This window comes from Antechinus flavipes, chromosome 1 (assembly GCF_016432865.1).
Source record: "Antechinus flavipes isolate AdamAnt ecotype Samford, QLD, Australia chromosome 1, AdamAnt_v2, whole genome shotgun sequence".
NCBI classification, from domain to species: Eukaryota; Metazoa; Chordata; class Mammalia; order Dasyuromorphia; family Dasyuridae; genus Antechinus; species Antechinus flavipes.
The window spans coordinates 13427873-13442205 of NC_067398.1; the positions used below are offsets into that span (position 1 = coordinate 13427873).

The 14333-nt window shown below is 41.5% G+C and overlaps 1 protein-coding gene across 1 annotated transcript; it reads right to left on the minus strand.

Moving 5' to 3' along the window:
- Positions 1 to 10486: 10486 nt before the first annotated feature.
- Positions 10487 to 14064, minus strand: HESX1 (HESX homeobox 1). Its single transcript, XM_051974570.1, has 4 exons — positions 13512 to 14064; positions 12332 to 12531; positions 11016 to 11117; positions 10487 to 10775 (listed from the first exon to the last, which is right to left on the minus strand). Exons 1-4 carry the CDS (start codon positions 13678 to 13680, stop codon positions 10677 to 10679), a joined length of 570 nt encoding a protein of 189 aa, XP_051830530.1. The 5' UTR covers positions 13681 to 14064; the 3' UTR covers positions 10487 to 10676.
- Positions 14065 to 14333: the final 269 nt, after the last annotated feature.

The following is a 14333-nucleotide window of genomic DNA, read 5'->3' on the forward strand; positions in this document are numbered from 1 at the left end:
CTGAAGCTGAGGGTCCTACAGCTGAGGCAGGATTTGAATTTTGGTCTTTCTAGCCCCAAGTCTGATTCTCTCTGTTCTACCTCATCTAGCCCCCCAGAAACTAGGATGGGATGCCATGATTTGTCAATGACTATGACTCTGATTATTTTCAATCAAAGTTATTTTTTCCATTCTCCTGTTTTGTTCCTTCATGTCCCCATCCCCACCCAGCTCCTTCAATGCTAAAATTTCAGAGCATCGTGCACTTCCTTCATTACCATGCGTCAAGTCTTCCCGACTCCAGGCCTGGTTCTCTGTGCACTTAGTGGCCTCCCTCCTTCTCACTCGCCCCCACACCCAAGCTGTTGGCAAGTTTTATCAATTTTGAATTTTTGTCAATTTCTGAATTTTTTCCCAGCTTCTCTCCAATCTGCCTCCTTCTCTTCTCTGGCCCTGCCTTCACCCTGCTACAGGCTCTCCTTATCTTCTGTGGAGCCCACTGTTAGCTGCTCATTGGGCTTCCTGCCTCACTCTCCTCCCTTTGTAGAGACAGGGAAAGGAATAAAGGAAGGCAGGAGTGCTTCATAGTCTGTCGTCGTCTACTACTACTACTACTACTACTACTACTACTATTACTACCATTATCACTATTACTATTACTACTATTACTACCACTACCACTACTACTACTACCACCACCACCACCACTACTACTATTACTACTACTACTACCACCTGCAACATTCTATCTCTTGCCTTCATGACTTTGGACAAGTAAAGGCAAATCAATGAGCACTTATTATGGACCTGCACTAAGTTGCTGTTCAGGATCCCCATGATTCCATGTACTATCCATGGGGTTTTGTGGGCAAAGGTGTTGGAGTACTTTACCATATCTAGAGTAATCCCTCTCCCTACTCTACTTTGAAATTCTAGCACCCTTCAAGGCTCAAGTGCCATCTCTGTGTTTGTTGGGGGCAATCGGGGTTAAGTGACTTGTGCAGGATCACACAGCTAGTAAGTAAGCATCTGAGGGCACATTTGAACTTACGTCCTTCTGACTCCAGGGCCCATGGTCTATCCTAGCTGTCTCTCAAGTGCCATCTCTTTCAAGATTTCTTTGCTGATTCCTCACCCATGTTCCTCCCCTGCACCTGCAATAACTGCAATTTTTTTTTGGGGGGGGCAGTCCTTATTTTATTTATCTGTGAACATGTCTCCCCTTAGCAGAATGTCATCCCCTTGCTTTTGTATTTGTATCCCTAGCACCTGGCACTAAGTAGGTGTTTAATAAATGATTGTTGAGTGTTTGCTTGATTAAGTCCCAACACACTGAAGAGCCCATGAAAGAGATCCTTGATTACTCCAAAGGGTTTGACCCAATCTTCCACACAGACAAAACCAAATGAATAAAAAGAAATCTATGGCCCAGATCATGCCGTGCAGTTGGATGGATATCCCACAGGGTTTGCCCATCTGCATGTATGCTTGGACAGCAGGATACGTGGACAGTGGGCCTAGAGTCGAGTAGGCTCCTTTATTTTCAGGAAATCCAAGGATCCTTTAATGACCTCAACCTTTCCCCCCAAACAGAAGTCCATTTTTAAAAAAATATAAACTTGAGGCTGCTAGTTGGTGTAGTGGGTAGAGCACCACCCTGCAGTCAGGAGGACCTGAGTTCAAATTTGGCCTCAGACACTTAACACTTCCTGGCTGTGTGACCCTGGACAAGTCACTTAACCTCAATTGCCTCATCTCTCTCTCTATACACACACACACACACACACACACACACATATATAAATTTTCTATTGGCATTGCTGTTTGGAAGTAGGTAGTCTTTGAAGAATAATACATAGAGGACAATGCAAAGAGCCTTACATGTGAATGCTGCATCTGAGAAGCTTCAAACCAAAGCTGGAGTTAATGATGTCATCAATGAGTATTTATTATTAAACACTTACTGTGTACCAGGCACTGTGTTAAGTGTTGGGGTTTGAAAGATGAGAAAAAAGAAAGAAACTTTTCCCTCATGGAGCTTCCATTCTAAGGAGGGGGGTACCTAGAATGGGTGTGGTAGCAAAATCCAGAGAATGCATCACCAAGGCAAATGAGGAAAGGTAGGAAGTTCAAGTGCTCTAATTTTCAGCAGAAATCAAGAAGTTCTCTAGCACATATGAAGAGATAACATTAATCAATCTAGAGAGTTGTCTCCAATGGAGTCCAATATGGTTCTGTTCTCAAACCTGTTTTGTTCAAAATATTTATAAATTTAATGGAAAGAAGGAAACGAACATTTGCAATCACTTACTATGTACCAAACACTGTGCTAGGTTTTTGGTTTTTGGTTTGTTTGTTTTTTCAAATTGCTCATTATATCTTCAGAATAACCTACACTAGGAAGAAGGTTCTATTATTATCTGTATTGTACACTTAAGGAAATTGCAACAAGATAGGCAGGTTTAAGATTTTAAGCTCCAAGTCCCTGAGAATCCAAATCAACCGAAATTAAATAAAGGGCCCTTCTCTCCATTTTTGATTCTCTTGGGGTGCGTGGCTTGTAGGGGTATCACTGGATCAAAGGACACATAGAGTTTTGTGACTTTTCCAATATAATTCCAAATTGTTTGGCAGAATCACTGAACAACTTCATAACACTTTACTGAAAGTGCATTCATGTGCCCAGCTTCCCTTACTCCCTACAACATTCGCCATGTTCATAACCTAGAGATCTTCCCATATCCTCTGACTGATGTCTTCTGTTCATTTCCTATAGCCTGAAAGCCTTTTGTCCCACACAATTTGCAAACTATTTCAAATGACAATATCTATTAAAAACCCTAGTTTTGGAGGACAGAATTTCAAATTTAAAGTTTTATTTTACTTTTTCAATATTTTAAGATAATATTTTACTTTCCCCAGTTACACATAAAGATGATTGCTGATTTTTTTAAATCTCGAGTACCAAATTTTCTCTGTTCCTCCTTCATCTCCTCACTCTCTAAGACAGTATGCCATTTGAAATAGGCTATTCATGTTCAATCATGCAAAAAGGTATTATTACATGAGTCATGTTGTGAAAGAAGACATAGACCCCAAGGGGGGGGAGAACATGACAAAAATACAGAAAGTAAAAAATAGTATATTTTGATCTACATTCAGACTTTATCAGTTCTTTCTCTAGAGGACAGCACTTTTCCCCATGAGTCCTTTAGAATTGTCTTGGATCATTGAGTTGCTGAGAACAGCTTACTCATTCACATTTTTACGATATTGCTGTTGCTGTGTAATGATTCTCCTGGTTCTGCTCACTTCACTTTGCATCCATTCATCTAAATCTTTCCAGGTTTTTCTGAAATTAGTCTGCTCATCATTTCTTATACTACAAATAATATTTTATCACAATCATAACTTGTTCAGCCATTCCCCAATTGACGGAGCTACTATAAAAATTTGTGTACAGATAAGACTCCTCTCCTTTTAAAAAAAAAATCTCTTTGGGATACAGACAGGCATAGAAACTCAACATTGAAAAAAATCAGTGTTAAAAAGTTTATGTAATCAGGAAGTATTGAACAAAATAAATTTAAAAACACATTCAAAACTACAGCAACAACACAGCTCTTAGGTTACAGTGAGTCAATGTCCACATGATTGTGAGAAGCAATTCAATGCTTTGACCAAAACACTGTTATTTGTTGCATTTGGGTAATCTTTCCACCTATTGGGTTTTTAAAGAGAAAAGGCTTTTGATAAATAGTTCTAGCTATGAGGCCTATGTTGCTAGGTATTTCGAGTTAAATTTGAGCAATTTGTCTAGATATGCTATATAATTTCTAATATATCTTTGCACAATCTGTATCACTTTCATCATCCTCGTCATCACGGAGCTCTCATAATTTTATTTTTTTTTTACAAAGATTTACCTTCTCTCCTTCCCACCCTCAATCCCCATTTTTGAGACAACAAAAATCCCCCCCCACAAATCCCTATTATAAATATATATGTATATATGTCATATACACACATACATATACATAATCACACAAAACAAATTTCCACACTATCTATGTAAATATAAATATAGAAACACAAATACATATATATGTACATAAGGATACCTATACACACATATGTGGAAACTTATACCTCAGTCTGAACTCCGAGTCCATCGTCTCTCTATCTGAAGGATGGTGGTTCGTCATGGTTCATCATGAGTCTTCTGGAATCGTGGTTAGTCATTGCTTTGAATAATTATCGCCTCTCAAATTTATTTTTTACAATAATGTTGCCATTGTTATTATTTTATAAATTGTTCTCCCCTTTCTTCATTTTAATGGGATTCAGAGAAAAATATTCTGAGCCAAGTCACCGTCCTGCCCTTATTGCATCATATTCAAATTTCTGCAGAATTCTCACTGAACGACTCTAGTAACAGACAGAATGATGAAAATAATACAGCTCTTATATTGTTCAATTCATTTCAATTCAGCTAACATTTATTAAGTCCCTACTATGTGTCAGGCACTGAGCTAAGCTCTAGGGATACACATCAAAAAAAAAAAAAAAAAAAAAAAAAGACTCTTTCTGATCTCAAGGAGCTTACAGTCTAAAGGGGGAAATCTATACATTTGAAAAGGGTTTTTTCCCCTATGGCTTGAAAGTTATAACTGCTTAATATCTAGAAAGCTGGGAGGTTTAGTGGCTAGCGTGTCTCAGAAAGCTGAATTCAGATCCTTCAGACATGTAAGAGCATCAGTCATGCGCAAAGTGGCTGAGGGATGGAGATGCTTTTGTTATTCTTTCTCTCTTATGGCTGGAGAAAATCCCCTCTCTCTGGAGTTTCAGACTCCCTTTATAATCCTACAAATCTTGGATTATCACTAGCTAGCTCTATGACTCTGGGCAAAGGACATAGCTGCTCTCAGCCTCAATTTCCTCATTTGTAAAATGTTGTGTTTTGTCCTCGAAAAGGACCATAGGGATAATGAGGAAATACTACCCTTGGCTGTTGTGCAGATCAAATGAGTTAATGTATACAAAGTGCTTTGCAAATATCAATCCTCTATAGAAATGATAGCTCTCTTCCTTTTTCACCTCCCTCTTCCCCCTTCTACTCTTCCTCCTCATCTTTCTCTTCTATTTCCTTCTCTTCTTCCCTCTTCTCAAAGGCCATCATGTCATAATGATAAAAAGCCATCCTCAGAGGCACAAAGATCAGGGTTCAAAATCTGCCTCTAACACAGCAAAATTGTGTGAGCCTAGCAAGCCTAGCGAGCTCTCTGTATTATAGGAAGCTAGGTGGCACAGTGGGTAGAGCGCAAGACCTTAGTTCAAAATTGGCCTTGGACACTTGACTCTGGGCAAGTAACTTAATCCTGTTTGCCTCAATTTCCTCATTTGTAAAATGAGCTGGAGATGGAAATACTGAATCACTCCAGGATTTTTGCCAAGAAAACCCCAAATGGGGTCAGAAAGAGTGGAATATAACTAAACAATTACATTCTAGGCAACTCTCTCGGATGATAAGCAGCAGAGGGACAGATTCACTTTATCCAGGAGTAAGAGAAATTCTGGTCTTGATGCCTTCTGTTGTTATACCCTTTGAGTGATCTTGTCAGGTGGCAAGGTCCTGGAATGGGACTCAGGGCTCTTCTAGACAAGGATGGACCAAGAGCCCATTGAGAAGGACAGGGTGCTGAGTCAGTGTCCAAGTGTCCATAGGTGCTGGAGTCTCGATCTGGCTGTGAGGGTGGGGGGCCAGAACCACTGAGTTGTTGTTGATACTGATTAGCTGAGACCTGCCCACCGGTACAGTAACTGGCTTTGTCTGGCTGGCTTCCTGAGCCACCAGCTCCATTAAGGAAGGCAATTAAGTGCCTAGAGGCAGTTGGAAGGTAAGGGAGCCTCTCTGGGCTGCATTAGGCTGATTAGCTGGGCTTGTTAACCTTGTCCCGGTCTTAGAGCACACAATAGTCTGGAATGGCCTACAGCAGGGTTAAGCTGTGGATTAGGGCAGGTGAGCTGGAGGGGCTCAGGTACTACTTTTCCTCGTCTTCCTGGGAGTCCCAGGGAGTTGGAGGAAGCTTAATTTGCTGTCCCCATCACTCTGCTTTCCTGGCTCGGCCTTTTTCAGAGAAATGACCACTGGTCCCTTTCCTTTATCAAGTCCAGTTGAAGCTTTCCAAGGATGTCGGTTATGTTCTGGGTCTGACAATGATAATGTCTTCCTTCCAAGTCCGGAAGCTAAGATCTTCTCTGAATTTTCTCTAACTCGCTCAATTTGTTCCTGGTCCAGATAAGATTTAATTTCTAGACCAGGACACATGAAGCCTTATTTAATCATTTGTTTAAGGGTGAGAAAGACTGGGGTAATCACATTTCACAGCCATCCCTCATTCCACCCCTCCCCCTACTTTAAAAAGAAGCAGCATCCCTGCTCTAGGTGGGTGAGGGGTCAGGTTGCTTTTGTTATTCATTCTATCATATGCTTAAAGAAAATCCCCTCTCCCTGGAGAGTTGGAGGTGATTCCCTCTACAATCTTAGAAAGCCTCAAATGGGAAAATGTCCTATTAAAAACATAACTGACGTATTCAGTTAAGCAACATGCATTGATTAAGTACTTACTGTGTTCCAAGCGTTGTGCTACGTGCTGGAGTTACTTCTACTTGAATAGGGGAGGTTAAATGACATGAACGAACTAGATAGCTTTAATATACTTATGAGGCAGATGGAAGATAATCTCATCTCCATTGTCTACGTGAGGAAGCTCACCTCCATTGTCCAGGTTCATCCCCAGCTAATTTGTACCCCAGTGCAAATATCTCAAATGTTCTTCCTTAAGTAATAATGTGGACAGAGAATGTTAGTCAAGCAAGCAAGCAAGCGATCATCAATCAACATACATTTAGTAAGAAGCTCCTGGTGCTGGGGAAATAAAGCCAAAGCAGAAACAGATGAAAGGAATTTCTAGGCTAGATGGGGGAGACAAGATGTATAGAAATCATACACAAATAAGTCTATATACACAGTCTTAGAGATTTAGAGCTAGAAGGGATTTGAGAGCCTATTGGGGCTAGTTTTCTTATTTTACAGATGGGGAAACTGAGTCCCAGAGAAGCTGAGTCCTGTGCCCAAAGTCTCACAAGTAACAAGTAGGTGAGCTGAGATTTAAATCAACGATAGCCATAAAGTTTGGTTTTCTTTTCCTTTTTTTTTTACTTCCATATTAACTATGTTGCAAAAGAAAACATACTCAAAAAAGAAAAGAAAAACAAAGTGAAAAAAATATGCTTCAATTTGCACTCAGACTTCAGCAGTTCACTCTCTGAACATGGAAAGTTCTTTGGAATCATTGGGATCAGAGTAGCTGAGGCTTGCACAGGTGATCATCATGTATATGTAGTTTAAAGTCTTAGACTTTGAGTTGGGTGTGTGTCCTTCCCTCCTTTCTACTTTACTCCATCCTTCTCGTTTTTCCATTCTACATCCTGTACAAAGAGGCAGCTAAGGAGCACAGTGGGTGCATGGCTGGTCCTGGAGTTTTAGCTTCACGAGTTCAAATCCATCCTCAGATACTTACTAGCTGTGTGAACCTGGCTAAGCCACTCAACTCTGTTTGCCTCAGTGTCCTCATCTGTAAAATGAACTGCAGAAGGAATTGGTGAACCACTCCAGAATCTCTGCCAAGAAAACTCCAGATGTTTTCACAAAAAATCAGATATGACTGAAAAATGACTCAACAACAATAATTCTATATAATAGGCCAGAAAGCCTTAACAGCTTCCTCATTTGAAGGGTGAAATTTTCTCATTTCATCTTATCCTTGGGTTTGATCAGCCAGTCAGCTATGGGTTGGATTAGTCATGTTTTAAGCATCCCTTCCAACTCTGGGTTCTTCTCCCTGCTTCTCCCTCATCACCTTCCCCAAAACAAATCTCTCCTCTTGAGTTCAGGCTTAGACTAGTCAGTAAAGGCAATCCTTTGGTGAGTAAAAAGCTTTAATATTCACGAATAACAACAACAACAAAATCCTCTTATTGGATTTTGCTCTTCATAATGAGCAAAGTGACATGTTCCTGATACTTCAGTGGATGATAAAGCCTCCAGATCATGATAGAGCAACTACAGAGGGGGAAAAAATGGTAGAATGTATTGGAAATATTAAAAAAAAAAAGTACTTCAGTTAAACATCTAATTTTTCAGATGAGGAAACTGAGGTCTAAAATGGTAAACTGATTTGCCAGAGCCAAGACTTGGACTCAGGTCTTTTCGTGCAAATCTGGGGCTCCTTTGACTGTGTTGTTGTTTATAGCCCACACTGTGGCTTACGTTCACACGAAGATACACTTCATCATGAGAAGAGCAATAACAATAACAATAGCCCACATTTGGTGCATTGACATAGTGTTTAACAATTTGTAAAATCCTCTTCCAGACAGTATCTCATTTGATCCCTATAACAACCTTGTAAGGCAGAAGGAATGTGTGTGTGTGTGTGTGTGTGTGTGTGTGTGTGTGTGTGTGTGTGTCTGTGTCTGTGTGTGTATTCATTTTATTAACTAGGGTGATCCCAGCTTGGAAAACCCAAGTGATCTTGCCCAAGTTCTATTGTTAGGCTAAATAGGATGGACTAGGATTTGCTAGCTTATAGGTTCTACAGGGGTAAATCTGGGAAATTTGAAAAACAAGGAAGCACCATTGTTAATAGTCGTGTTTCTGATGGTGAAACAAATATCTTGGAGTTTAATTTGAGAACCCAATGTCCAAAAGAGAAAACAGTCCATCTGTCAATGGCCATCTCTAAACTGTCAAAATGGTTTCCCATGTCAGGAGGACATAATGGTGAAATTTCAACAAGAGTTCCATGTTTCTCCCAAAAATTACAAACATGTTTACAAAGCAGAACACATTTCTAAAACAATCCAAAATGGGATAGATTGAAATAACTCCCCCAAGAACAGTTTATGTAAGTAAAGGGGAAATTTTAAGTTATTGCCCAATGGTTCAGACAATAATATGTTCCATCCATTGTAATTAACTTGCTGACATTTACACGTTTTTCAAAAATTTGCAAAACACTTGATAGCACCTGTCTCTTTTGGAGGCTCACAACAACCCTATAATGCTATGAACAACTATTCTTTTTTGCCACATGAGAACACTGAGGCTCAAAAACTTGTCTGTGGTTATGGAGCTAGTAAATGTCAAGGGTAAAACTAGATCCCAGACTCATCAATAAGCACTGATGAAGTACCTACTATGTTTCAGGCACAGCACTAAGGGCTGGTGACACAAAGAAAGAAAAAAGAGTTCCTGCCCTCAAGGAGCTCATCATCTAATGAAACAGTATATATACAAATAAGCTACGTACATGATAAAGAGGAAATAATAAGTGGAAAGCATTAATGTTGTTTCTGACAATAAAACCTCATGGATCACATACAATCACATCCTTCTCATTCTTTAATCCTGGATGATTTATTTGCTTTGTGCCCTTGGGTTGCCATTTAGCCAAGCCTCTAGACACTGTTTCCTCACTTACAAACAGAAGGGGATAGGATGACATCACTTCTGAGATCCCTGCCAGCTAGAAAGCTTATACTTTTTTTTTGTCAAAAAAAAAAATTTGAGGGAAGGCAGATTACTGCAAGGGAACAAGGTTTGCATTTACAATCAGACAGCCTGGGTTAGAATCCAGCCTCTCTTTAGCTTACCACATGCTGTGAGCTTGGGCAAATGCTTTCCTTTCTCTGGGCTTTCCTTTGCTCATCCATAAGATGAATAGCTGGGTTTGATTCTGGAGCTGGAGAGTTCCTTAGGAGTTCTCCAAAGCGAATGCCCTCGGGTCACCTAACTAAAAATTGACTGCGCCAGGCCCAGAAATGATGTCCTCAAAGTCTAATGCCAAATCCTGGATGCTTTTAAGCAAACTTTCTCCAGAGAATGTTAAGGGCCGTTCTAGCTTGTGATCTATCTCCTTGTGACCCAAGATAGCTCTCCATCAGCAGCTCAAGTTGGAGAAGTCATTAAGCCTTCAGGATGAAGTTTCCTCTTGATGGACTACCAGGGGAAATGGCAATCATGGCATTCGGACTCTTCCTGGAACTCTGCTGAAAAAGGCACCCAGACTAGGATAGAAATCAGTGTTTATGATCTTATGAAGGTGATAGACTTAAAAAGCTGGAGGAGAAAAACATTCTGGGCATGGCCAAAGCAGAAGTTGTTTTGTTGGACCACAAATATTTGTTACAAGAGTTTTTTTTAATTGTTTAAAAATTTGATCAGTGGGAAAGAAAGCGAAATGTCTCCTCTAAAATAAATAAATGAACAAATAGATGAATAAACAAAAATAAATAAATGAAGAAACGAACAAATAGGAGTCTCATGATCTATTTTAGATGAAACAAATAAATGCATATCTCACACTAAATTTGCTCCAAATACGCCATTTTTCTGAAAATGTTTATTAAAATAGATAGGAAAAGTCTTTTTTTTTTCTTTTCCAGAGTACTCTAACATAATATGCATCGTGTTACAGGAATAGTATTTACAATGTCTTTTTAGGGAAAAGGAAGAGCAGGTAATTTCGAATGAGATACAGTAAATAAAAACACCCAATTTCTGATGCTAGGGAACTCCACTGGCTCATCACTCAACCTGGAATAGGAATACAGTCCCAAAGACCGGCTTCTTCCTATTTGGAGAGATTTGGATTCAAATTCTTTTTCACCATGAGGAATTGAGATTCTCTGTGTGACCTTTTCAGCTTTGCCCGACGATTTTGGAACCAAATCTGAAACAAAAGAAAGCCAAAAGAAAGGTTGAGAATTTATGCTGATTTCTCCCTGAATTTCTGTTGTTCTCATAAAGATTATTATGTAAACACAAGAGGTGCACACATGTGCTCACGTCTCATGGAACTATAATATGTATATCCCCACCCCCACCTTCCCCATGGCTGGTCAGCATCTTCTAGGAGTCTGATTGTTCTTAACACATCAACCAGCATCAATTATAAACTCTGGGAAATTACCTGGATTCGATCTTCCTCTAAATTCAATTTCCGAGCCAGGTCTTCTCTGATATCAATACCAGGGTAGGAGTTTACTCTAAAGACATTTTCCAATACTTCAATCTAAGGAATTAATTAACAATCAGTTATTGTCAATATTTTTTTACTTTATTTTTCTGGCTTTTAAAAAATGGCTAATATGGAAATTGGGTCGCATGATTTCACATGTATAATTGAGATTATATTCCTTTCATTCTCAGTGGTAATGGGAGAATGGGAGGGAGAAAGAGAATTGGAAACTCAATAAAAAAAAAAACTAATGTCAAAAAACAAAAAGTAATAAATGGGAGTTGGAGTGAAGAGAGGGGGAAAACACAATTATAAAAACAATCAGGTATTATCATTCTTAATTTTTGCTAAAAGATTCTGTTGGGTGTATTGGTCTACCTGTCATCTGGGGGAGGAAGTGGGGGAAGGAGGGGAAAAATGGGAACAAAAGGTTTGGCAAGGGTCAATGCTGAAAAATTACCCATGAATATAGCTTGTAAATAAAAAGCTATAAAAAAAGAGAAACTTAACACTCCCTAGCTGTGTGATCCTAGATATGATGAGCTCAAGTATCTTAGGAAAACAAATCAATTTACATAAAATAATGAAGAGTAAAATCAATAAAACCAAAAAAAGGCTATAATAAAAAAAGATTCAGTTGGCCAATGTACAAATGAACTTCAAAAATACTTCATGAAAGCCTCTTTTTGTCTTTTAATAGAGATAGGCACTGAATCCATGGTTTTGTGGGGACAGATAAGAAGATTCCCTTCACCAATGCAAATCTGTATTTCATTAAACACTTGTCTAGACTAGGGCTCCTAAAACTTTTCCCACGCATGACCTCTTTTTACCCGAGAAATTTTTCCATGACCCCAGGTATATAGGTAGATAAAACAGGTATACAAGGCAAACATTTACTGCTAGCAAATCATAATTTCGTGACCTCCACATTTAGGTAGGAGACTCCGTATAGGTTGGAGAGCCACAATTTAAGAAGTTGGAAGTCTAGAATGCTGGGGTAAAGTGACTTGCAGGGTATTAAAGGTCTTTTGATTCCATTAAAAACCATTAAACAACTATTAAAAACAACCATTAAAATGAAAAGTCAAAACAAAATAATGCTCTAATGGAGCTCATTAATGTCAGGGTACAACCCATTTTTATTTGGCCATCCTGTAAGGCTCTTGTCTGGAGAAGAGTGTGCGTAATTGCACCTAAAATAATCAGCTCTCATCCCGGCAACAAAGCAGTCATATGTGGCGCTAGCAGTCCACCCCAACTCTTACCTGGTTCCTGGTAAAAGCAGTTCGTGGCCTCCTGCCTCGGTACCAACTCAGCTCTCTCTTAAAAGACAGCCTTTCCGAGGCAGACCCGTATTTCTCACATTTCAAGATCCTTTCTTCTGGCATAGGATAACTCCCAGGGGGAGAGAGCAGGCTGCTGCTGGGCAACCTAGGGATGGACAGGCGTGGGTTCCCGTCTTCTCCTGAAACCAGAAAGCCAGAAGCAAAGTTCTGCTGGAAGTTCCTGAACGCAAAGCCTCTCCAATTGCCCACACGGCCGCCCCCTCGTTCACCAAGACTCTCAGTCTTTCTCTGTCTGTCTTTCTCTCTCTTACAAAAGTAAGGGTCACATCGGGGGGGAATTCAAGGAAACGTTTTGTTTTCTGAATTGATTGTTTTCCTGGCATTAAAACCAGACATAATCGGACAGTGGACACAGTGAACGGGAGAGGGGCAGGATGGGGTGCGACACTGAAGAGAGGCTCAGAGAGCATAGCCCTTTCCCTTTATTGCTTGGCAGCCAACACCACCCTGCTTTTTTCCCCTGGCCCCTGGCTGACTATTTGGCAATTAAGGAAATGAAGTGACATGGTCAGTTTAAGAACTTCTCTGTCTCTCTGTGTGTGTGTTCTAATTTCATCTGGTTCTCTCTGCCTCTGTTTCTCTTTCTCCCTTTTTCTCTTTTTGTCTTTTTCTCTGTTTCTGTCTCACTACTTATGACTCTGTCTTTATGTGGGTCTCTCTCTGTGTCTGTTTCTCTGTGTGTTTGTTTCTGTCTCTCTCTGTCTCTGTCTCTCTGTCACTATCTCTCTCCTCTGTCTCTGGTTCTGTCTCTGTCTCTGTTTCTCTTTCTCCCTTTTTCTTTCTTTGTCTTTTTCCCCTGTTTCTGTCTCATTATGACTCTCTCTGTCTTTATGTGTCTATCTCAGTCTTTCTCTGTCTCTGTCTCTGTCTCTGTCTCTCTGTCTCTCTCTCTCTCTCTCTCTCTCTCTCTCTCTCTCTCTCTCTCTCTCTCTCACACACACACACACACACACACACACACACACACACACACACACACACGATTCTCGTATCTTGCCGCCCTCAAGTCTGTTTTTCCTGAGCAGTCACTGACCAATCACCCAACATCGCCAACCCTGCAAAAGGACCGAGAGCGCAAGTGTGTATGAAGGGGACCTACCCAAGGGGCGACAGGGATCTGTCCAGGGCCTGGCCGGAGGGATGGCGGGGCTGCTCTCCTTCTTCGGTTCTAGCCCCAAAATGCTCTCGATGGAAAAGGAGCGCGGGGAAGCCTTGCTCTCCGCCAGGCCGGGCCGCGTTCGGGAATTGGCCGTTGCGCAGAGGGCCATGGCTGTGGCTGCGGTAGCCCCCCACCCCGCCTCCGGGCCGTTAAGTCCCGAGTGCGCTCCGAAGGGCGCACGCACGCCCGCTGGCAGCCCAGCTTGCCGGAGCGCTTCAGCACCCCTACGACGGACAGGGACTCTGGCCCGACTCCGCGCACTGGGGGCCTTTATAGCCCGCGACCCAGATCTGGGGGGAGTCGAGGGAGGAGGAGGGGGCGAGGGAGCTCACGTCATGGCTTCAATCTGGAGCCGGGGCTAGTCGGCGCAGCCTCCCCACCGCCTCGGAGGCCGGGCAGCTAATTGTTTACTTGTTTGCAAGTAATTAGCGGCTAATGGAGCCCTCCGGGGGTCGCCCCTTCCCCCAGCCCACCCTCGGCGGGTGGTCAGGGATTCCGCCGCCGCGTTATCTCTGCCGAGCAGCAGCCCCGAGGCTGCGGAACTTTCTCCCCGGCCCCCGGGCGCTGCCCGCGCGGGGCCGCCTCCTTTCTGCCAAAGCACTAAGGTAGAAAATCGGCCTTTTCCCCCCTGAACTGAAGACTTCGAGCGCGGCCAGGTAGCTGAACCCGCGGCCCGATCGCGAGCTAAGCGGAGAGTGAAGCATCTCATTTAAGGGGATTTTCTTCCAGGGAAATGTGAAAAAAAAAAAAAAAGTAATAATC